Below are 22,862 nucleotides of genomic sequence, written 5' to 3' on the forward strand. Positions count from 1 at the left end.
GGAAGAAATTTAGATTTTTGAATAGTAAAATTGCTATACTACAAACAGACACACAGCATCAGTCTCTGTGCATCACTTCCCCTCAGACTGTGTGTGTGAGTAAGACTCCAAAGAGCTGAGGTCATCTGTTTAAACATATCACAGACACTACAGGGAAGTTAGTGAATGAGTACATGCAAAGAGACACACACGAGCACACACACACACACACACACACACACACAGACTGCTGCATATGTATTTTGCCTTGCCGCTTGCGGTTAGTAGGCCACATGGGCAGCAGTTAATTAGAAAGAAGAAGCCCCCACCAATCACTGGCTAATCTTAAAACCACATACAGGGCTTTGGTGAACACATACATTTACAAACACACATAGACAGAAGCAGACCCACATACATGTAATCAGTTATATGGAGAACCCTGACCAGGCTTTATTCAACGGCTATAATTACATGTTAATAATATACCAATTACTGGGACTGGGTTTAAAAACATGACATCACAACTGTGCCCTAATCTGACCAATTAGTTTCCATGGAAACTTGCACCACTGGCAGCTGAAAGGGCCACAATCACTATCAGACTCAAGGAATCTGTGTCTGCTGGTATGTGTGGCAGACAAATGAGGCAATTGACTAATCAGCTCTTAGATTACATACTGGCAAATGTCACACTCTTGATTGTACCAAATGATTAGTGTCCATGTACTTTAGCCATGTTAAAGGTAAAGTTCTGAGTCCTAAAGATTACATTTGGTTTGTCCAAATCTCCTTTCTCAAAGTTCAAATGACTCTTACCGAAGACTTACCATCTAGTCGAATTTCGTAATTTCTTGCAACATTGTATCACTTCAGTGGCTGTGATAGAACAGAAAGGTATGTTGTCCTTTCTGCTCGACCGAAAAACAGGCCCAGTGATTCAGCCATTAGCGCATGCTTTATTCATGACAAACACAAAGACCTGCTTCTGTGGTAAATGAACATTGTAATGACAACTGTCTGCCACCTGACAGTGTTTTTTTTTGGACAGGTTTAGTTACTAACAGACAATACATGGTGAGAAACTCAAAACCTAGGTCACTATTTCAGTTCACGGTAAACAGTATCAGGATCAGATTGAGCAGAAATCTATTCGACTGCTCAGGTAAAGAGAGAGAGTCGAACTCTTGGCACTGATTTTAGAGGAAGTGTCCAATTTGGCTCGTGATCTGCTAAAGTATTGATGAGGTCAGACACTCATGGTCATGGCAATAAAATCTCAGAGTATCAATTATTGATGAAATGATTAGCATGTCACCTTCAGGCTGGACACAATGGTTGCATGTGTGTGTGTTTGTGTGTATCTGCACTGTGGTCCTCCCTTGGGCTTCAACACAAAGACAACTATCACCAGTTTTCATCTTCGCTGTAGACAACACAGTTTTAAATGTTGTCCGGCTTCTGTATTTGCTCTGGAACTGTATTGCTTGGCAGAGTCTGTGGCTTACAGAGTGCTTAGTTGCCTCAGAGAGTTGTTAGTACAATTAATGTAACACTAACCCGTCTCTTTATAAGTGCCCGCTAGAGCTTGGAAGCTATTAGTGCTGTTATTGTCTTTGATATAGTGTACAAACACTCAGCTGAGACAAGACAGCTGACTTCACTTTGTGTCAGAGATCTTGGTATTTACATTAGTCCCTCTAATTAGAATGGTCACTAATAAAAACTGATTTAGATGAGATAAAGCATTCTTTGAGGTGTTAGATAGAGTTAGCAGTAACTGCCACTCGAATGTTGGACAGAATTTTGCAGAACTAAGACTCATTTTTTTCTCGGAAACTGAAACTCATACATGAAAACCTAATCAGTGATTTTGTAGATTTCTGCTGAATAAACATGCAAGTAGTGATGCAGGAAACAGAAATGTGTGTACTTTTGTGTTCAAACTGTGAGAACTTTCCACTCATTTTTCTTTACCTAAGTGCCTGACTGGTTTAAGTACATGCAGCCTGGTATGGCTGCCATGTTTCAACGTGGCCAAAATAGTTTCTCCATCTGCTGCCGTTGCTGTTCCCCCCACTTGCGTATGAATGTCAGTGATCCCGGCTGTGTGTGACTTGAGTGTGTGTGGTATGCAGTAGCTCCTTGCTGCTGCCAAATTTAGTCCTAGGAAAGTGAACCCCTATCTAACAGCAACTCTAAGGACCCACTAGCACTGAGCGAAACACTTCCACAGATGCCTCCCTGACCATGAAACATAACAGAGTGTATTAAAAGATATTCTAGATCACCTCGCAGCTGAAATCGCTCCACTTCGGAAAGCAGATACACCTAAAGACCTTCGGCATGTGGCCAGAAAACAAAAAACACATTTATTTTCCACCAATATTTCTGAGTTTGTTTCCCCCAAAAAAGACATGGAAGAAGATAAAAGCTGGAACGAACAGGAAGACAAACCCAGCAGCAGTTCAAGTCAGAAAACTACTGAGGCAGTTTTCTGTGAGAGACCTTTACAATTTAAGCTTTTTTAGCCTCACACTACAGAAGATAAAGTGGATGACTGGTATCTAATCTGGTAAAAGAGTAATAAAGACATAACACATTTCACACTGGAGGTCAGATGTGATAGTAAATAAAAACACCATGTCTGAATATTGCTCTTTCATATTTAAGGTTCAGGCCCAGGGTCTCAGTGACATTTATCATTTCCAGTGTTAAGTTTGCTTCACACTTATTCATTTGTTAAAGTTTAACATATGTGAACTTTGTTTTGGTGCAAAGACACTCAAACAAAAATGATGTGGATGTTTTTTTCTCCCACCTTCTAAATGTAGATGAATTGATATGAATGGAACATGGATAAATGGGCAGAGACGAAGACAGACAGAGAGAGAGAGAGAGAGAGAGAGAGAGAGGTAGAGAGAGAGAGAGAGAGTAGGGAAACAATAAAAGTGTAGAAGGGAGAGATGCAGGAACTCTGAGGTGCCAGACAAGTTGGACGAGATAGTAGAGATGGTAGTGGGAATGACAGTAAGGGATGAGGTCAAGGTGAGTTAGAGTGTCCACGAAAACCCCTGTGTTTTAGGTAATTTGAACACAAACAAGCAGCAAAACAGAAAATGGCTAAAGAAATGTAAAGAGGCAAGCAGTTGAAAAGCAGCGAGCTAAAACACACTTTGACTTACCGCCAAGGCCTGTAGCCTCTCTTTGTGGAGCTGAGCCTCCTCACACGACATCCTGAGTGGGGAAAGCAAGGGGGGGGGGGGGGGGTGAAAGGAGAACGAGAGGTGAGATCTGGGAGTCCCTCAGCAAGAGACAGAGATGGGAAGTAGAGGCGAGAGGGAAGAGAAGAAGATGAAGAGTATCCAAACAGTGTTCTTCCTAAAGTAATCCAACCAGAGAGGTGAGACTGTGGGATAAGGAGCCCTCTTATTCACTGACCATGTGCCCCACACTCAGCCAGCTGCTCACATTTTCTCACTCTCTGACTCTATCACCCACTCTTTCTTTTGCCCTCCCTGTCTCTCCTCCCATTTGTTCCCTCCCTCCCTCTCTTTTTTAGGCATGAGCCATGTGTGATTAAACAGCTGGGAGGAGCAGCTGAGAGAGAGAGAGAGAGAGAGAGAGAGATAGACAGGAAGAGAAAGCAGGGAGTGTTGTGAACGGAGTGGGAGAGAGAGAGAGAAAGGAATGGAGGAAAGAAGGAGGAAGGACATAATAACATTGCAGAAGATTCAAGATTCAAGATTCAAACAACTTTATTGATCCCATAGGGAAATTGTGTTGCCTTGTTACAGCTGCTCTCCATGTGAGAAGTAGAAATGAAAGGAAAAAACCAAACCAAGACAATAAACAAGTACAAGTATAAACTACTGATCAATAAGTAAGAAAAAAAACAGCGAGAGGAGTAAAAATAAATTAAATAAAAATAATAAATGAAGGAAAAACAATACTATTTGTCCATTTTGACCTTTCAGTTTGAGTTGAACACTTTCATGACCACTGGCAGAAAAGATCTCCTGTGTTGTTCTGTGGAGCACTTGACTGTGATCAGTCTCTGGCTGAAAGTGCTCCTCTGTGCAGCCAGCACACAGTGGAGTGGGTGGCAGGGATTGTCCAGGATTGAGAGGAGTTTGGACAACATTCTCCTCTCAGCCACAACATGCAGAGGGTCCAGCTTCTCCCCCAGAACAGAACCCTCCCTCCTTAGTAGTTTATCCAGTCTGTTACTGTCTACCACCTTCATATTGCTGCCCCAGCAAACCACAGCATAGAAGATGGAGCAGGCTACCATGGACTCATAAAACATCTGCAGATTGGACCTTATTCTTTTTATAAAATACAACCTTCTCTGTGTTTCCCTGTATAATTATGCTGCATTACCTGACCCTCTACCCATATATAGACAGGATTGACAGGAGTCAGGAAAAGTGAGGTAAAAGGAAGCAGCGGAGTAATTAGTCATATTCACTGAAAACACAACATTTCACAAAATCACAATATTTCACAGAACACAATAATCTCTCAGAGCTGCAGCACTTCACCTTCTGTCTAACTACTTTTTTAAATCTAATGTCCTCAATTTAAAAAAAAATTCAAAAAATGAATGTCAGGAGGGTACAAGCTAATGGATTTGATTATCATTTGCTCACGACAGAAAAGAAGTTAGTACGGCAACAGTATCTTAAGAAAAACAGGAGGAGATAAAAAGAATAACACCTGAAAAAGAAACCTAGTCATCACGTTTTAGAAATTATTTGTGGTTTGGATGCTAGAATTAGCATTTTTATAGTGTGACAGGACATCTGGCTGAAGACATGTCGTTGCTTCAGCTAACAGTCTGCGGCCATTGCGAACCACTGCATTATGATATGACACACTTCCATCAGTCCATTAGTTATCTTAACTGCTTTTCCTGTTCAGGGTGGAGCCTATCCCAGCCCCTGCCACTAGGTGAGGGTCAGGGCACACCCTGGATATGTTGCCAGTCTATCTCAGGGCCAATGACACACCTCCATATGTTTCATATTCTGCTCCAATTGCTGCTACCTGCCAATCACAGGCCACTATTGCAATATAAGTCAAAGACAGACATATTCTACTCGTGATATTGGCCAATGCAGTAAAAAGTGCCAAGCCTACATAAAGAAAGCGTGGTGATCTTTTCATAAAAACCTATGAGACTACAGGCAGAGATGCTGCCCCCACACATTGCTGACTCTTCAAGTTCTATTTCTGATGGCTCTTGTCATACATTTATTCCACTGCCTTTTAGAAAGGGACATCAATAGAAGCTTTCTACTTCAGAAAAACAGGAACAGGCAAGAAAGAATAATGAAAATAAAAAAGAAGATTAGGGTGTCACTTCATGGACTAATTTTTGCAGATGAACATCTTTGGAAATGCAAACTGCTGAAGCACTACTTTGAAAAGTCACCACTCACCAACACAACAACTCTCATAGACAAAAGCACAGTTTGTTTAAATGGGTCACTGCTACCTGTGTCCTCATTTTCTTTTTTACCTATTTTAACTCTTTAGGTTCACCTGGCTTTCATCTATCCTTGTCTCAATACTTATAATAATACTTGCCATATGCAACACTTTATCGCTCCTCCTTCTTTTCTTCTCCACTATTGTGCTTTGTTGCATCCCTCTCTCTTGCAGCTTGTTGGCCTCTCTTTCACTTTCCTTTCTAACTCCTTCCCATGGTGCATCTCCGTTCTCATTCCCTCCTTACTTCTTCAATTTCCTTTATTAACTATTACTTCTCCAACCTTGTCGTCCTTGTCGACTTTCATCCCTCCTTGTTTCCCTTCTAACCTCCCTGCATTCTATGCTTCCTCCTAATCCCTTTCCTTTCCTGTCCCCACCCATCATCTTTTTCGTATTGCCCCATCCTCTTTATTCACACCTGTTTTTCCTTCCATCTGTCCACTTTTGTCTTGATCGCTCCCATTCTCCTCTCTCTCGTTTTTCCTTCCCTCTTTCCACAAGAAGACATCCTTATAAGGACAAAGGCAGCAGTAGTGCTGGCCAACTCTCCAGGGAATACAGAAGCATGTAACACACACATATACACACACCCTCAAACGAATACACACTGACACAACAGACACCACGTTACTCCAAACAAGAAAAAAGTGTTATGACAAATAATTGCAGCTGGAGAGTATCTGTTCTGTAAAGCCACTGGGCAGCTGCAGGACTTGATAAATCAAAAATGAGTTGTATTTAGGCCTCAGCTATAGCTTCCATATTTGCATGTGAACTAATAAACATTTAGAGTTCACTGGGATTTTGATGTTTAGAGGCATTAGGGAGGTTTTAAACATCACGAGAACCATATTTGGTGACTTGAATATTGCTTTGAACCATGAAAGTCTCTTGCAGATTTGTACATTCAGGAGCGCTGACATTTTTATTTGCTGAACCTCTTCAGACTTATGATGTCTTTTGTGCAGGACAACAGTTAAAATGTTGTGATCATTTTGATCTTGTTTTATAAGAAAATAAAAATGACAAAGTTTTATTCTGTTTTATGGCTGTGTATGTGTTGAAATGTGCAGTCTCTTTTTCAAATAGAACATCATGTTGGAACATTTAGAGGTTAAAGTGCTGATATTTCCCATAGACCTTAGGACGAAAATTAAGCTAAAACCTAAAAAAACAAAAAATCTTAAAAATTCTGTCATGATGAGAAACTAAATTTCATGTTATTGCCAGTGTTACTTTGTGTCTGTTGGTGGTGTAAATAGGCAAATGTGTGCTGACTGTATCAACTTTCTAAGTTGATACCTTCACCCACATGTGGGTTATGACGTGCTTGGAGTCTGTGTAACATATGTAGTTTATAAACCAGGCTCGGCTCTGCAGCTGTCATTAGAGCCAGTCAAAAACTTCAATTTGGCCTCTTTGCAAGTCTTCATTTAACCTGGATTTGCACCAGTCACATTATTATGTTGGCTCCTCACAGTGTCATTACATCTCAAACTTTCTTACTTTAATGTTTTTCTGCTTTAATGTGCTACTTTCTAACATTTTATATAAATCCCCCTTAAGCAGACCATTTTACCCATTCCCACTTTTCTGCGCACCTCTTTCCAACCCCCTTCAGTCCCTTAATTCTGGCGTCAGCTTAGTACGTTGGTTGTCGTTGGAGACAACAGCATCATTGTTCCTCTGCATCGCCACGACGACGCAATGACCTCACTGCACAGCCAGTCCAGCCCCGCCTCCCCCACATCCCAGCCCAGAGGTAATGGCCTCCAGATGTGGAACCATGGGCAGGAAAATACACATGCGCATGAACAGAAATATAACAACATGCAAAACGTAAGTAGGAGGTAGAGTAAGAAAAAGGACTTATGAAGAAAGAAAGTTCATCAGAGAAACTCTGCATGTGTGTTTGTGTGTATGTTGATTTGACCGTTTTTTTTGGCTTCCTTCCCTCCAGTTCTCCCCCAAATAGCTGGAAAACATAGATAAAGCCACACATCTGGTAAAGACTGGCTGCAGCGTTATTTTGTGTGTGTGTGTTTGTGTGTGTGTGTTTGTGTGTGAGAGAGAGAGAGAGAAAGAGAGAGATGAGGAAAATAAAAGCAGCCCAAACAGACATATTTCTGGCTACAGGGATGCCAGACCTTGATCTCATTCATATTTTATACATTACTGACGGAGGTCATGCACCGTCTGTCTGCACACACAGCCAAACGCTAACACAGAATATCCAGTTCCATGAGTACTACAGTTCTTGTCACTGTTGAGGTTTGTTTTGTTTTGTTAGTCATTACCCCTCCACTTCCAGTATACATGGACATTTTGGTAGCATAAGACAGGTTAACAGTAAACTTAGGCAGTAACAAAACAGTAAAAAAGGCACTTACTTCATACATCGTACACTGACCTATTGGTCATTTTTAAAATCTTTGCACTGATCATTGCATTCTGTGATGCATACGTGAAAAGCAAACACTGGCTTGATACACTCTTTCTGTTCCCTCTTTTTTCCTCCTATGTTATGTTTAGATTCTATTTGGACTTTTTCATATCATAGAGCTTGGTGGCTCTGTGGTAGAACATTGGGTTGGGATGAATAAGGCTGTGGGTTTAATTCCCACCCCACCAGGTGTGGCTCCGCCCAGCCACCAAGGGCACCCTGGTGCCAGTCCCAAGCCCGAATAAAATGGGAAGGTTGCGGCAGCAAAGGAAAAGCCAAAAGCTGTTGATCTTTCACTTTGGTTCATGTTATCTTTTAGTTAATAACACTTCTTAACTCTATTCAATTGCATTTTCATGAGAACATGTTCTAAGAATATTTGTATTCCTTGTATACAAGGTCATAATCAACACAAGCCTTTTCTAAGTTCTGCAATTATTTTTATTATTTTTAACTGAGTAATTGTTAAGTGTGTAACATTTTGTAAATGGTCTTGTTGGATGGCTTCACTAAATGTGCTGATTTCATCCCAAAACTATTAGCACCAGATGCCTTTATGATTTCCCTGAGTGTGTAATAAATAACAACTGAGAATGGGCCATCTGCCATTGTGCTGGCTTCACTCTACATGGCCACAAATACTACCTAGTCTATCTGCTGAATTAGTGGACAACCTAGAGAGAGTACAGTGTCCATAGTGATTAAAAATGAGCCTGCAGCAAAGAGGAAAACAGACAGTGTGGAGGAAAGATAGTATGTGAAAGACTAATTTTCTCATTTATAGCATTAACTATTGATGCAACATTGAAGCATGTCTGCTTCTTGTCCCACAGCACCCCGTCCGGCTGCACCATGGGTGTGGCTCTGAGAGAAGACACAAAAATCACTCTGGCCCATCAAAATATTTGTTGATTAAGCCACAACCATGTTGAGTACCACACAAACTAACTCACTACTTAGCATTCCCTATAATCTGCAGCATCCACAGGGCCATTAGACTTTTAAAACCAAAACTGCCCAGGTTGTGTGACCGCATACACATAACATATCGTCCACAAGCACATGAACACACTCGACAAGCTGTGCAATCTGTCACACAAACAGTAGCATGAATTCATGCTCCTCTGGAAAATGTTCAGGCTGCACAGATTCCAAATGCATCAATATTCAGCTTAAAACTAAGCATGAGGTCAGGATTCATAGTCACTGGACATAAAGACTGCATAATGAAGATACCTTGCTGCTGAAATGCTGACTTCCTTTAGTTGTACTGCATCCATATGGATTTTTAAACCAACAGTGGCTTCAGAATTCAAAAGAACTCCTACATAAGTCTGAATGTGAAAGAACAACTCCCACTCTTCTGTTTTTACTATTGTAGAGTTTATACACCAGTTCATATAACCACCAGCTGAATGCAGCAAGAACACGTGCAAGGTTATAATGTTAATCCCAATTTTAGAAATGTCTATAGTGTCACTTCAGATCAAGCCGTGTAATGGCTTCCCAAGACTTCACAACCTTCCAGGCTCTAGAATTAACTTTTGTCTTTGCCCTGAAGAAGCATATTGTATTGTAAGTTTTAATTATTATTTTTTTACTAAAAACTATGTAACAATAAATCTCACCTCAGTATGGTTTCTTTTGGTCATTTTTATGGTCATTTTTACACTCGCCAACTTTTAACTTCATACTCTGAGATAGACTTACCTAAATATATATTTCATTAATACTACACTTTCTGATACATTTTTGTTTGTTGTTTTGTAAATATGTTAATGAACCTTATCCACTTCTGCATATCAGCAAACCTGTACCATGAAAAGAAAAAATACACATTTAACCAGGCTTACTGGAAGCTTTTAGAAACTTCTTGAACTTATTTATTGATTAGCCTATCCCAGTTGTCATAGGGCAAGAGGCAGGGTACACCCTGGACAGTCTCTCTCAGGGCCAACACAGAGACAGACAACCATTCACAGTCATATTCACACCTATGAGCAAGTTAGAGTCACCAATTAACCTAACATGTGTACTGTTGGAGAAAGCTGGAGTACCTGGATGAAGCCCACGCAAGCACAGGGAGAACATGCAAAAAGGTCACAGCAAGTGAGTAGATTTAACCCAGGGACCGTCTAGTTGTGATGTGGCAGTGCTACTGCCCCCTCACCACAATTCACGACTTTGTGTGTGTCTAATAAGGGTAAAAAGAATAATTTATTTTCCAAATTTTTGTGCCTTTTAAATATGTATCTGCTTAATCTTTCCCTGTAAATCCAGTTGAAGGAGCTAAAAAGTTGCCGATATGGTACGTTATCATTTTCTAACCTGAAGCAACATTAAAAACATTTTCAATCCACAGTTACATACACGGTTACATGATTCTTGCTGTTATTTTATATTAACCAGTGATGTGAATATGGGCTAAACGTCAGGTTGATTTTTTTGCTGACGAAATGACCAATGATTGACCAAAAATTACTTTTTATGTCATCATCATATTATTGCGTAGGGACTTGTCTCTTATGTTTAGATACATATATGAACATACACACACATACACACGTATACACACAGCACTGCAGCATGGCGGTCTGTGCTACACAAGGCTGGAATAAGCCTGCAGCTTTCACACTGAATATGCTAAAACACGCCATATTACACATGCAGATGCCCTTGCACACACACACACACACACACACACATACACACATACACACACAGAAGTATAGTTAAGTGCAGAGATAAGAAAATTAGATCGTAAGAGTGCAGGACTCATTTTGTCAAAAGAGTAAACCCATGATGGGTTGATGTGCAGTGAGGTGAAAGGTTTCAGAGGGACTGGAAGGGGGAGTGAAGAAAAGAGAGACAGAAGGAGGAGAGGAGAGGGAGGAGTGTACATGGTGTACTGTGTGCCTCCTCTCTAGTCATGACTGAGCAGCAGCCCCATCATGACAGAGCTCCTGTTCCCATGACAACCCAGCATGTCAGATGGAGGAGAGGAAATATGGAGGGAAAGATAGACAGAAATGCAAAGATAAAAACATTAACTTACAGTGCTGTCGCTGTGCCATTCCTCTGCAAAGGTGTGTCTGACATGGCTGCAACACCCGTCTCCATCCCTTCTCCTTTTCCTTGTCCTCCTCTCCTTTTCCCGTCCTCTGGTGTCCTTTTGACAGAGGTGTATCCTCCTCTTCTCTCTCTTCCTCCTCCCCTCCTCCTCCTTCCCCTCCTCCTTATCTTGTCCTCCTCTTTCTTTCCTCCAGCCTTTTCGGTGTGTGTTTCGTCACGCCAGGATGTGTTAGAGCAGCTGCTGCCGCTGCTCCTGTATCACCCTGGACTGCCAGTAGGAGGGGATGGGTGGTAAGCATGTTTGTGTGTGTGTTTGTGCGTGTGTGTAAGTGAGGGAGACAGAAAGAGAGACAGTGAGAGAGAGAGAGAGAAAGAGTGGTCACTTGTGTATGTATAAACGTGCAGGTTTGCCGCCATTGAGTAAGAATGAAATGAGGTATTCATTTTGTAGTACGAATCCCAGCAATGTGAATGAGGTAAAAAGCTTTGTAGCTAAGTGAGATGAGAGAGCAGAGGATAGAAAAAAGACAGCAGAGAGATGAAATGAAAGAAGGGAAGCCCTAGGGGAGTTACAGTGCAATGAAAGGAGTGGCCAACCTGCCTCACTCAGGCTGCTAACCTGAGAACAACCTTTCCTCTTTTAGACTAATGATGGATTCATTTAAAGAGGCTGAAATGATTTTTTAAAAAAAGGCTGAGAGAAAAGGGCTTCAGTGTCCTGCAGCCCTAAACTGGATACCCATTCTAAAGAAAGATGAACAAAACAAAATGATACAGAGCAAGTTTTATCATGTGTAAACGAAGTCATGACACCATGAGGACTAATGCACTGCGATCACGTAAAAACTGCACCTCCCTGTGAGAATTAGGAGGCCGCGGTGGACAGAGGGCAGTTTTTTACACTGAGCTGTAGTTTAGACTGAAACTCTTCGCAACCAGAGGAATGGTTGGAACTGTCATGTTAGTGTCAAACTGGCCTGATGCAAAAACCTGGAAATCATCCGTAATCTTGGAAATCAGTTATCCCCGAATATACTGCGATGCATACAATGATGTCTTAATCATACGGTGATACATTTCTTCCTGGCTACAGATTGAGCTGAATAATAACACAAATCTGATGCTTGGAATAAGATGCGTGATGCAAGTCTTTTCAAAGATTTAAAGACTGACATTGTTCCTCTGAAAAATTGAGCAATGCAAGCATTTTTCTTTTTTTTTTGACCTTTCGGCTTTATCCCTTGAGTTCAGTGTCGCCACAGCAGATCATTTGTCTGCATTTTGATTTGGCTCAGCTTTTACACCGGGTGCCCTTCCTGACGCAACCCTCCCAAATTTTGCATGGGCTGTTGGGAGTTCAGTGTCTTGGCCAGGGACACTTTAACATGTGGTCGTGAAGAACTGGGTGCAAACTTTCAATCCTGTGGTCGGTAGGCGGCCACTCTACCAACTGAGCTACTGCCGCCCCAAAATTAAGCAATGACAAATTTTCATCAAAAAAACAACAGTCAATTTGCACTGTGCACTTGCACAAGTATTTTGGCATGCAATTCTTCTAAACTTAATTTTTCTTCTCAAAAGAATCCACCTGCTACTCTAAGGGAGCACTGTTTAGTCTATGGGAACTCTTCATAGATATTTATCCAACCATGAAGCTCAGTAGTCTTTTTATTGGGTCTATGACCTGCCGGCTGAGGCTTCAACAGCAGCGAATGGACAGAAGCGAAAAGAAGCTTTCTTCTTCATTTGATGTTTTTGCGGTTGTCTGCCTGCTTCTCCCTTCACAACTTTATCAGTTCTTTCGCTTACTGTTCTTCTGTATGCTTCATACCCCTTCTCTTTCCATCTTTGTTTCCTTTCTTTACACAATTTTCTTACTTTCATGCTGCTTCTGTGATTAATTTGCCTTCCTCCTCTGTTTTTAGTGTCTCTGACTCCTTTATCTCTTTTTCCTTGAACAGCCTGGGAGTGAATCCTTTAATGGTAACAGCCTCATTACACTATGCCCCAAACCTGCACATTAAAAGCATTTTAATTATTAATACGCTCACTGTTTACAGAAAATGAGTGGGACACTTTATCAGTGTCCTAAACCAGGAGTCACAGGATAGACAACATTTTCCAGGCTTAAAGACAAAGTGAAAGTCACATTTGTAAAAGTGTGGGGCCTTTCACATTCCTGAGTGTCACACATTTCTAAGTTTACACTTGTACAGACCATTTCTTCTCAGCTTATCTGCCTCCTGTCTGCTCATTCTTCTCCCTCTCTCTCTTTTCCCTTTAAGTTCATGGTTATCATATTGAAAGGTATGCCAGTTATTCCAAGCCTGCTCTTCAGGATTAGGTAGTGACCTTAAATGGTCATCACACATGCAGGCTGGTGGTTTCCATACTCCCTCAGTCACCCTTGACTCCCACCCTGCAGGCCTGTGATGAGTGTGACACTAATCAGTATTATCGCTGTGTGGAGGAAAGCAGTTTTGTTGTGCATTGAGTACATGTTCTAGTATGTGCAGAATTATCAATCCATCTTCATAGAAGAGGAAAGACGCCATCGCCATTACAACTGATTGATATAATAAATAAGATTTAAAAATATAAAATGTGCCATACAGTAAAATTTTGCTTTGGTTTATAAAACCTTAAATCCTTTACTCATGTCAGCATGTGTAGTCTAAATGAGGAAAGCGAAACTGTGGAGAGCACTGCCACCTTGTGGATTATGAAAGCCATTTGAAAAAAGGGAATTTTGCAATGATATTCAACACAGCAGTGCATTGCAGTGCAACACTGACTGGTGACTGTCACATCAGTTGCACTGCTAAACTGCCTCCAGTAGATGTCACTGCTTGTCAAAACCTAAAGTCGAGGTGCTGGTTTAATGCGTTTTCACTTTTTTAAAAATGTATTGGCTCAGCGTTTAGTCACGACCTATAGATAGCTCTTACTAGCTCCTTCTCTCTATGGCTTTGCTGTATGTCATCACTTATGAATAAACATGTGAATCAATAATGGTGAATGACAACTACAAATTAATAATAACATGAAAGAATATAGACGTGAATCTTCTGTTATGATGGTCTCAGTTCTTCAGTTCATATATTGTAATTTTACACTCACTGATTCCATACGTGACTGTGCAGTGACGAGTGAATTCAAGGCCATGCAAAGGAAGGTAAAACTTTATTTCATTATTGTCAACAGAGAGATGTTTGTGTGTGTGTGTGTGTGTGTGTGTGTGTGTGTGTGTGTGTGTGTGTGTGTTTCCTTAACAGCTGCTATGTCACAGTTTTGTACATCTGCAGACAGACAATATACACACTCCATAAAGTAAACAGAGGGCAGTGGGTGATGCTTTCTACTCTAGTGGGTTTTGGTTGATGATCCAGAAAGTCAACATAGATAAGCCAGCAAAACCACAAGAACCACAACTGAGATTTACTTTGACCCACTTCAGATGTACTCCAAACTGTCTACAACACATGTTTAACTTCTTCTTACAGGCTTTAAATAAGTAAGCCACTTTCAATGTGCTTTAATATTTAACAAAATATGCAAAGCTTTAAAGTACTGCACAGTTTTCATATGACTTGAGTTATTTAGGTCATTCTTTTCAGAAAACCATCATTTCTTACAAGAACATACAATCTACAACAAATATACAGTAAAAACATCTTAATTATTCATGTTAATATTATTTAATAAATACCAAGTATGGGTAAACAGCACTTGGGTTAAGAGAAAACAAAGTATTGTATTGTCTGACCTCTTTTGTAAAATCTTAAAAGTTTTGTTCTGACTTTTTACTTACTTTATAACAGGGAACAGGGATAAACATAGAATAATACATAAAATGTCCTACAGACCAGCTATTTGTACAAAACAAACAAAACAAAGGGCCCAAAGCTATAAATCTCAGCACCTTATCCATAAATATTTACATAGTTTGCCCTGTCAGTCTATAATTGACACTTGAATTTTCTGTATGGTATAGTACAAAGTAAAACCTTGTTAGCTTCTCTAAAGATGGAAAGAAAGTGGTGAAATATCTGACACACCCTTGAGAAGGATAGTACAAAATACTAAAACTACTATTATAGCAGTGTTGTTGGTCGGGGAACACGAACCCACATCCTTCTAGCTGTCAGGCAGCAGCACTTGCCACTCCATCATTGTGCTCCTCTATTCAGTAGGTTTCTTTACATAAAATATTTACATAAGAACAATTCAATTAAAATCCATTAAAAATATACTGTAGTTTTGAGTGAACAAAGCCACCAGATACTAAAATTTGTTACAGGAGTAAAGCTTTGACCCACTTTAGTTGTGCAAAGACTTGTTTGCCACAAAGGAGGCGGTAAACAATTTATTAACATCCTGGGCAGGATTTGGGTGATGATGAAGGATGATGACATTCTTCTTGTCGGGGCAAAGTTACTAAAACAAATGAAAAATTAAACAGAACAGCTCCATTTTCTCATTTGCAGTTCAGCTGCAGCTCCATCAGCAGGTAAAACTCTCTGATCTAAGAAGGAGGCTTTGCTATAAACCATCAACAACATTTTGCTAATGTAAGGATGTGTAACTGTAACTGTGTGTAACTACTGATGTTGGATTGATGTGTGTTTGTTCAAATTGATAAGTGTTTTCTCTTAGAAGGCCATATTTATTTTGATTAAGAAAATGTGGAGTTATGTAAAAATAATGGCTTTTCAAGGGTTAAAACCCCATAAAATATATTTACTATTGGATATGTATATCTCAGGCTGAAGTGGTTTTAAAAGATTGAGTCATTAAAGGTGGAAAAATATTAATATATTTTTTTACAGCAGTTTTTGGGAAGGTGACATTTTTTGGCATTAGGATCAAATGTGTAGGGATTTTAAAGGAGCTCTTCAGGGTTAAGAGTTCAGATCAATTCTCCTAACGATTAATGAACCAAACCACACTGCAATATGTGATCCACAGACTAAGCATATTACAAACTGTCAGTAACGAGAGGGAAGTAAATTCTGGATTCCAACATACTAAATTCCACAGTAAGGAGAAAGATGTAAGTGACAATGAAAATATAGGGGGTTTAAATACATTAAAGTGCTAATCTTTGGCAAGACTTTCACATTTGCTGTCATGCATCTTAGGATTGTGTGTGTGCACATGTGTGCATGTGTGGGACAGTTGGCAAAGCCACAATAGGATTTAACTGGGAAGTCCCAATCACTGGGTTGGAGGAGGAGGAGGCATGTGGGAATCATTTTGAGGAGAGCCCTGTTCTCAGAAGGCGATGGAGGGATGGGGTTGCATACAGTTTGTGTGTGTGTGGGAATGTGTGTTTGTGTGTGTGTGAGTGTGTGTGTGTGTGTGTCTGTGTTTGTGTTCTGACCTGTATGCATGTGTCTGTGTATGTGCATGTGTGTGCACAGCTGTGGCAGGCAAAAGAAGGCCAAGGCCCCTGAGACAAATGTGGCCGCTTACCCGATCGGTTGCCATGGTGATGAGGAGATGGGAAAGGCTCTGTTGGAATTGCCATTAAAATGGAGAGCAGCACAGCCCTGCATGCCTGCACACACAAACACACACACACCTACACACAATGTAGTCACACAAAGACAAAGTAAGTATGCAATTGCACGCACACACACACACAAACGCGAGCATGCACACACCTGTCTCGTACCTCTGTGTCAGTAGGGTGGATATGTTGTTTGTCAGTTGAGAAATGTGACGGGTTAGTTGAAATATGTGACTCAGCCACTACCATAACATTAATATCACAATTATTGGCTTGTAATTCTCATGGGCATGTGTGTGTGTGTGTGTGAGTGTATAATAACAGAATGTTATTAAAATAGTGCCTTGGAAGCAAATAGCTGGGCCCAGGCGGCTATTTAAAGCTACAGTCTGCAATGTTTTCCACATATTTTTAAAGACATATTTTACAAAGCATTGCATGGACAATTCTTTGGGGGTATAGGAAGACCATTTGTCATGAGCAAGCATCTATACAGTGGCTCTGTAGTTCAGAAAGCCTAATCATGCAGCAGGACCAGGGACTTAGCACCAGATACCACTAGAAGAACATCTGTGCCAGTATAGTAGGAGCAGTAGGTACACTGAAAAGAGAATTCGATCAGAATCTAAAAATGTTCCCGGGCCGTCCATTAGCTAGTGAAGTACAGAAGATGTCACTTATGGGACCTGCAAAGATCTTTTGAAAGGTGCTTGGGTAAATTTCTCTGAATTTACCAGACTTCTGCAGTTCAAAATGCAAGAAGAAATCAGTATTAAACATAATAATAATAATAATAATAATAATAATAATAATAATAATAATAATAATAATAATAATAATAATAATAATAATAATAATAATAATAATAATAATAATAATAATCATAAAGAAGTAGATAGATTTTTGAATTTAGGTTCATGTAAGAGTTGAAAATTAAGATGAGGTCATTTGAACATTAACAGTCCTCATTGGTGCTGAATTCCAATTTGTGTGCAGTGGAGGCCAAACTCATGTCATACTCTGACCAAGTCTCTTCTGAACACACACACACGCACGGCTGAATGTTCGCCAGTTAGACAGCTGGCTGCTGTAGATGCATAGCCTGTGACATTCACACACACTCAATGGACCAGTGGCTTAATCAGCCAAGTGACTCTGACTGTAAAAGTCCATTGATCAATCATGTGTCCCACCTCCTCCACTTGGCTGTCTTGTCTGGGATGTTCCCAACTGAGCGCTTTTCATTTCAACATAACACTGTTTGGTTGCTTAGCTTCCATAGTTACACAAATAAGTATAGCAGGTAACATTTTGAGCTTATGTTCACACAGACACTTTCTTTACATTTGCTTTACATTTTTGGTTTTGGAAGTTAGACAATGCCTAGACAATCAATGTTTAGCAAATGGGTTTAGTGAACAGCCAGTGCTTTTTCTTTTGAATTGAGACAAAACAGAAAAAGATTCAAGATTCAAGATTCAAAGTGTTTCTGTTCATATGCACAGACAGAAAGCATGTTATCCTGCACAATGAAATTCTTACTTTGCTGTCCACACTAAATGTCCTAAAGTAAAGTAAAAAAAAAAGTTAGAATCAAGTGTTAAAAGTAAAATTTCACTTTATCAACTCAATTCGTTGTAGACGTCCCCAAAAGGAGAGTAACCTATTTGTATGAAACACTAAAATATTACCAATTAGAAACCAATCATTGTTTGCAATAATGTTTCCAATTTTGAATACTGGCAAAAAGGTAAAAACAAATTGAGATAAACCATATTTCTTTTGGATTATACTTTAACTAGTCAGTTATATATACAGCACCAACTGTACATCCACTCAGTAATTCAGACATAACAGCTAACATATTGTAAAATAGGTAGCACGCTGGCCACGTGGCTGTTACCATGGTTACTGTGTACCACTAAGTTGTCCTTGGACATTGCAAGGTTAACACCAGCATGACTAGCTTTAAGTAATAGTACTTCACTGCTGGAATCCTTTAGTAAATACTTACACTCTTAATACTGACAGATCCATTACAAAAATACTGCAGTAACTATGCACTTGTGTTTGAAAAACACACTGCACTGAATTTAGTTAACATGCACTTAAGTTTGATACTGCCATTTTATATTGTACATCTAACAATAGAGAAAGATGTCCCTGGCTCTGTCTTTGTGTGTTCTTCTGAAAGCTGACCAGACTTGCACAGTTGTTCTGTTTTATAATACTCCTGCTTTGCATAATCCACTTGTTCAGCCTCTGTTTCTCTTTTCCTTCTCATAGATTTTCCTCCTATACTTGTCACAAATTCTCACAGATGACTATAAGTCATTGTTTTACTGCACCACTTTACTTTGATTTGTAAAGGTTTACTGATTTTATGAGGACAGCTGTCATTCTAGCCACTACTACTTCAAGAAAACTTTCACAATGTGGCCAGGAGAAGTTGTGGATGACATCCCCAGACCTGCAGTTCGTGGACAACATACTCACCCAAATGACACATATATGTCTCTGTGACAGATTGTTGTCTAACCACAAGTGAAAGGATTTTTGAAGATTTTAAAACAGATCTGTAGCAAAGTGTGTAACACTCACTGAAATGAATATGGACAAAGTCACAGAAGGCCATAGTGATGTCTCACTCATAGCAGTTGGTAGAGTCATCTTTGTTAAGCCTGTAAGCATGTTAAAGGATGAAAAGGCAGAACTGGAAGTGCGAGGTCATTATCTTGAAGCATGGCGAAGTCACAATCAAACTTCAGATGTTGAACTGCTGCCGCTCAGTCTGCTGCCATGTGACATTGGTGCTTTGTTTTCGGCTCCACAACAACCGGCTGCACTGTGTTAAATCATCATTTCATAGGGCAGTTGTGATGCTTGTGATGCATCAGACGTCAGTATCAGACATGCTGTACAGTACAAATGCTAGAATCAAAGTAACTGGCAAGAAGGTTTGTTGACAGATTGGAGGCAAATAAAAGTCTGGTTGGATGAATCATGTCTGTACATTTTGTTGGTACATACAGCATAATACCAGATGGAAATGTTGGCATTAATCTAACCACTGAAACTAGTTTCAGGATCATTTTGAATACTGTAAGCTGTGCACTTTCTTATTTGTATTTATTCTCTGTCTTAAACATTCTGTTTTCAGTTGTTGTTTGACTTTTTTTGTGCGTTTTTGATTCCAAAAAGTGCCAACATCTCCAAGAGTTTGCTCACTGGTCCTGTATTTCTTTTACTGTAAGTTTTAGATAAAGGCAGTGATATCATTGCATGTTCAGATTTGTATATGATGTGAGCCCTGCCCTGATGCGTATGTGATCTAAAACACTCAATCAACCACTGCAATCAAATGTATTATTCACATCCGTTCACTGCATTTATGATGAAAAAACTATTTTGATGAGACAACAATGACCTTTTGAGTGTCAGGACTGAGGATAATATAATCTGATGATATATTATATATTACATTATATTGCAATGTACGATATTCTATTGTATTCTGATCTGTTACACTTGAGTTTTGTAGGTTAGAATATTTTTATGCATACAGTGACCGTAAGATTTGCATCGCATTTGTACTTTTGCTGTGTGCACTGACCTATGAGACCATGAGGGGAGGAGAGGTGCCAAAACATGAAAGGGGAGGAAGAGAAGAAAAGGTTGTATATGATTAAAGGAGGAAACAAAAGGTTGTGTGTTGTTTTATTTATCTTCTGCAGATGTAAGTCTACATTATTCATCCTCATGGGCAGCGTGTTTCTGCTATGGCCAGCAAACGATTACATGTTGCGGAGGATAGTTGTTATCAGAGTTCTGTGTGTAAATGTATGTCAATTACATGGGGGATTGGGACAACTTTGAGACAAGATTTTCTGTTGACATAACTGTAGTGAAATTACATTTACATTTAGTAATTTAGCAGAAAACATCAGAGCAAAGTCCAATCAGAACGTTTCACGAGATGCAAGTGCAAGAAAGAACGAAAGGTTTTTTGTTTTTTTTTATAGTTTTAAGTGCATAGGACGATGCGGAAGAGTGCTGTTTTCAGCAGTTTTTTGAATATTGGGAGTGAGTTTGCTGAGCGTGCAGAGTTTGGTAGCTCATTCCACCATCGTAGGATCATTGTGCTGAACAGTTTTGCTTGGTGTCTTCTGCGTGGTGCTGGGACCACCAGACGTCATTCGTTGGCAGACCACAGCAGAGGGAAAGGATTTTAGACCTGAATGAGGGAGTTGAATTCCACAACCATTTCTGATGTCAATGAACTTCTTGAAGTTTCAAAAATGGCTCAACGTACAGTATATCTGTTAATATCTGGACACTGCAACACCAGTGGTATCACAGGTATACAAGTATACAATACTTCAAGATATGATTAATATAGTAATTGTATGACAGATACTCAAAGACATAAAACATGATCAGGCTTACTTTGGAAACTCCTTAGTTCTGACTCCGTTCTTGACATTATCAAATCCCTGGATTGGAACTATTTTCATATGCATTCCACATTTGACAGGACTGGTCTAACCCGAACCACTTTTGGCCAGGGACAAAACAGTGCCAATGTTTCTCAGGAAACTGGGTGCAGAACAACCACTCACTGTTAACAGCTAAAGTTACCCAATGGTTACGCAGTCATGACTGAGTTCATATTTCAGGTAGTGTTAAAAGTGTTCAACCAATGTTGTTTAAATTAACCTATAACTTAATCTATATTATTATTAATCTGGACATTTTGTTTTACATCATACTGTGTGTCGGTTAAATATTTAAGTCATAGTCAAGGTTAGATGTATCTGATACCTATAATACATAATCAACAAATCTTGACTCAGTATTTGCACTTGCAAAATGCATATTAAACAATTCTCTTAACATGGTCCAGATTCTTGTTAGAATAGAAAAAAGTCTCCAGATTTGTGGGGTTTTCATGCAGTGCTATATTGGACATTTTAGTGCCCTGGGCCAACTCCATTACTAATGTATTTGCTTCTCTCTGTCCCCAATGTGCGTGTGTGCGTGTTGAGTCATGGTGCCTTCATGATTTATCAGCCCTGTAAGTCTCTAATGGAGATGAATGCCGCCTCCTCAACCTTACAACACTGATTTAATCACACAAATAGGCAGCCCAGCTCATCTTTGTGTGTCTGTACCATGGTTCTGAGTCTACTGTTTGTGGACATGTGTAATCCTCCATCATTTAGGTCTGACCGCGTGGTAGGTCAGAGTTTCTGAGAGAGCTCCCCAAGGCCTCTGTATAAAATTGTACTACAACAGTGTGGGTAATGTTTGCATATGTCTGAAAATGCTTGTGCATTTCCATACTTATCAGGACAATGTCCTCCCAAGACTGGAAAACCGAAAGACTGGAAGAGTTTCAGAATTTCCTGTTTCTCCTTAATATTTTTTGGGAGTTATATTTGGGTCAAACTCTGGGTTTTCAGAGGAGTTGAGAATTATGATTCATTTGCCTGAGGTCAGTGAGATGACAAGGTTAATGCAGATTTAGGAATTGGATTTTCAAGTAAGATATAAAATATTGAGGCTAAGATTAAATTTCAGCCTCTAGTGACGTACAAGTTAGGAAATTGATCTAGTCTGAGAAAGCAGTCAGAGCTCTTGTGAGTCAGTTATCATCTTCATAACCAAAAGTGTATAGCCTAATTGATGTTGCCATGGTAACAATTTAAGGACATCATCTCGTGACATCATAACCTCATTCATGTGCTCCAGGCTTTGCAGAGAACATCTGTTCCCCATTCACTCCAAACTGTCATCCAAACATCAAGAGGTGACATGTGATCATCTTCACTGCTCGGTTCAGAAATGCAGCAGGAGAAAACTGAGTTGAGTGCAGTATATTTTTTTAACCCTAAGTTTCCTGTCTGTGAAAAAAACATGTTTAACTAGTGGTCTAATAAAACATCTGATTCTTGAAGTCTGATGCTTGCAAAGGTTGTTTGGAAACGGCACTGGGATGTTGGAGTCACTTTTAATTTTGATCAATTATGAGCCTAATTTTGATAAATTTGAGAACTGGGGCTGTTTTGTCAAGCAGTTACACACAGAATGTGTCTGTAAGTGTTTTTTTCCCACTCGGCTTATCCCTATAAATGTGTTTAAATGCATCATCATCACTGAAAAAAAAGGTTTTGAGTTAAGTATAAGGTCCTGCCAATGCTAAGCACTGAGAAGAACAAAGAATGTAATAAAGAGAGCTACAATTTATACTGTACATTCTCCCATGACTTAGTTTAAGCACAGAGGACACTTTATAGGAGACCTTTGAAATGTCAGATTTAATAACTTGTCCTGCCTAATGGCTTTGTCTCCATACTCCCA

The 22,862-nt window shown here is 39.7% G+C and overlaps 1 protein-coding gene across 5 annotated transcripts in view; it reads right to left on the reverse strand.

The window, feature by feature from the left end:
* The window catches only part of LOC137103734 (PALM2-AKAP2 fusion protein), a 70,193-nt gene extending 59,013 nt beyond the window's left edge, over nucleotides 1–11,180 (reverse strand). For 4 of the 5 annotated variants that reach the window (XM_067484351.1, XM_067484349.1, XM_067484348.1 and 1 more), the window contains exons 1-2: nucleotides 10,974–11,180; nucleotides 3,165–3,216 (exon numbers count right to left, since the gene is read on the reverse strand). In XM_067484351.1, coding sequence (XP_067340452.1) covers nucleotides 3,165–3,216; nucleotides 10,974–11,038 — 117 coding nt within the window. In that variant the 5' untranslated portion in view covers nucleotides 11,039–11,180. The remainder of the gene's footprint in view (nucleotides 1–3,164; nucleotides 3,217–10,973) is intronic. The other variant, XM_067484350.1, reaches the window with a different exon arrangement.
* Nucleotides 11,181–22,862: the final 11,682 nt, after the last annotated feature.

Source organism: Channa argus, chromosome 18 (assembly GCF_033026475.1).
Source record: "Channa argus isolate prfri chromosome 18, Channa argus male v1.0, whole genome shotgun sequence".
NCBI lineage: Eukaryota > Metazoa > Chordata > Actinopteri > Anabantiformes > Channidae > Channa > Channa argus.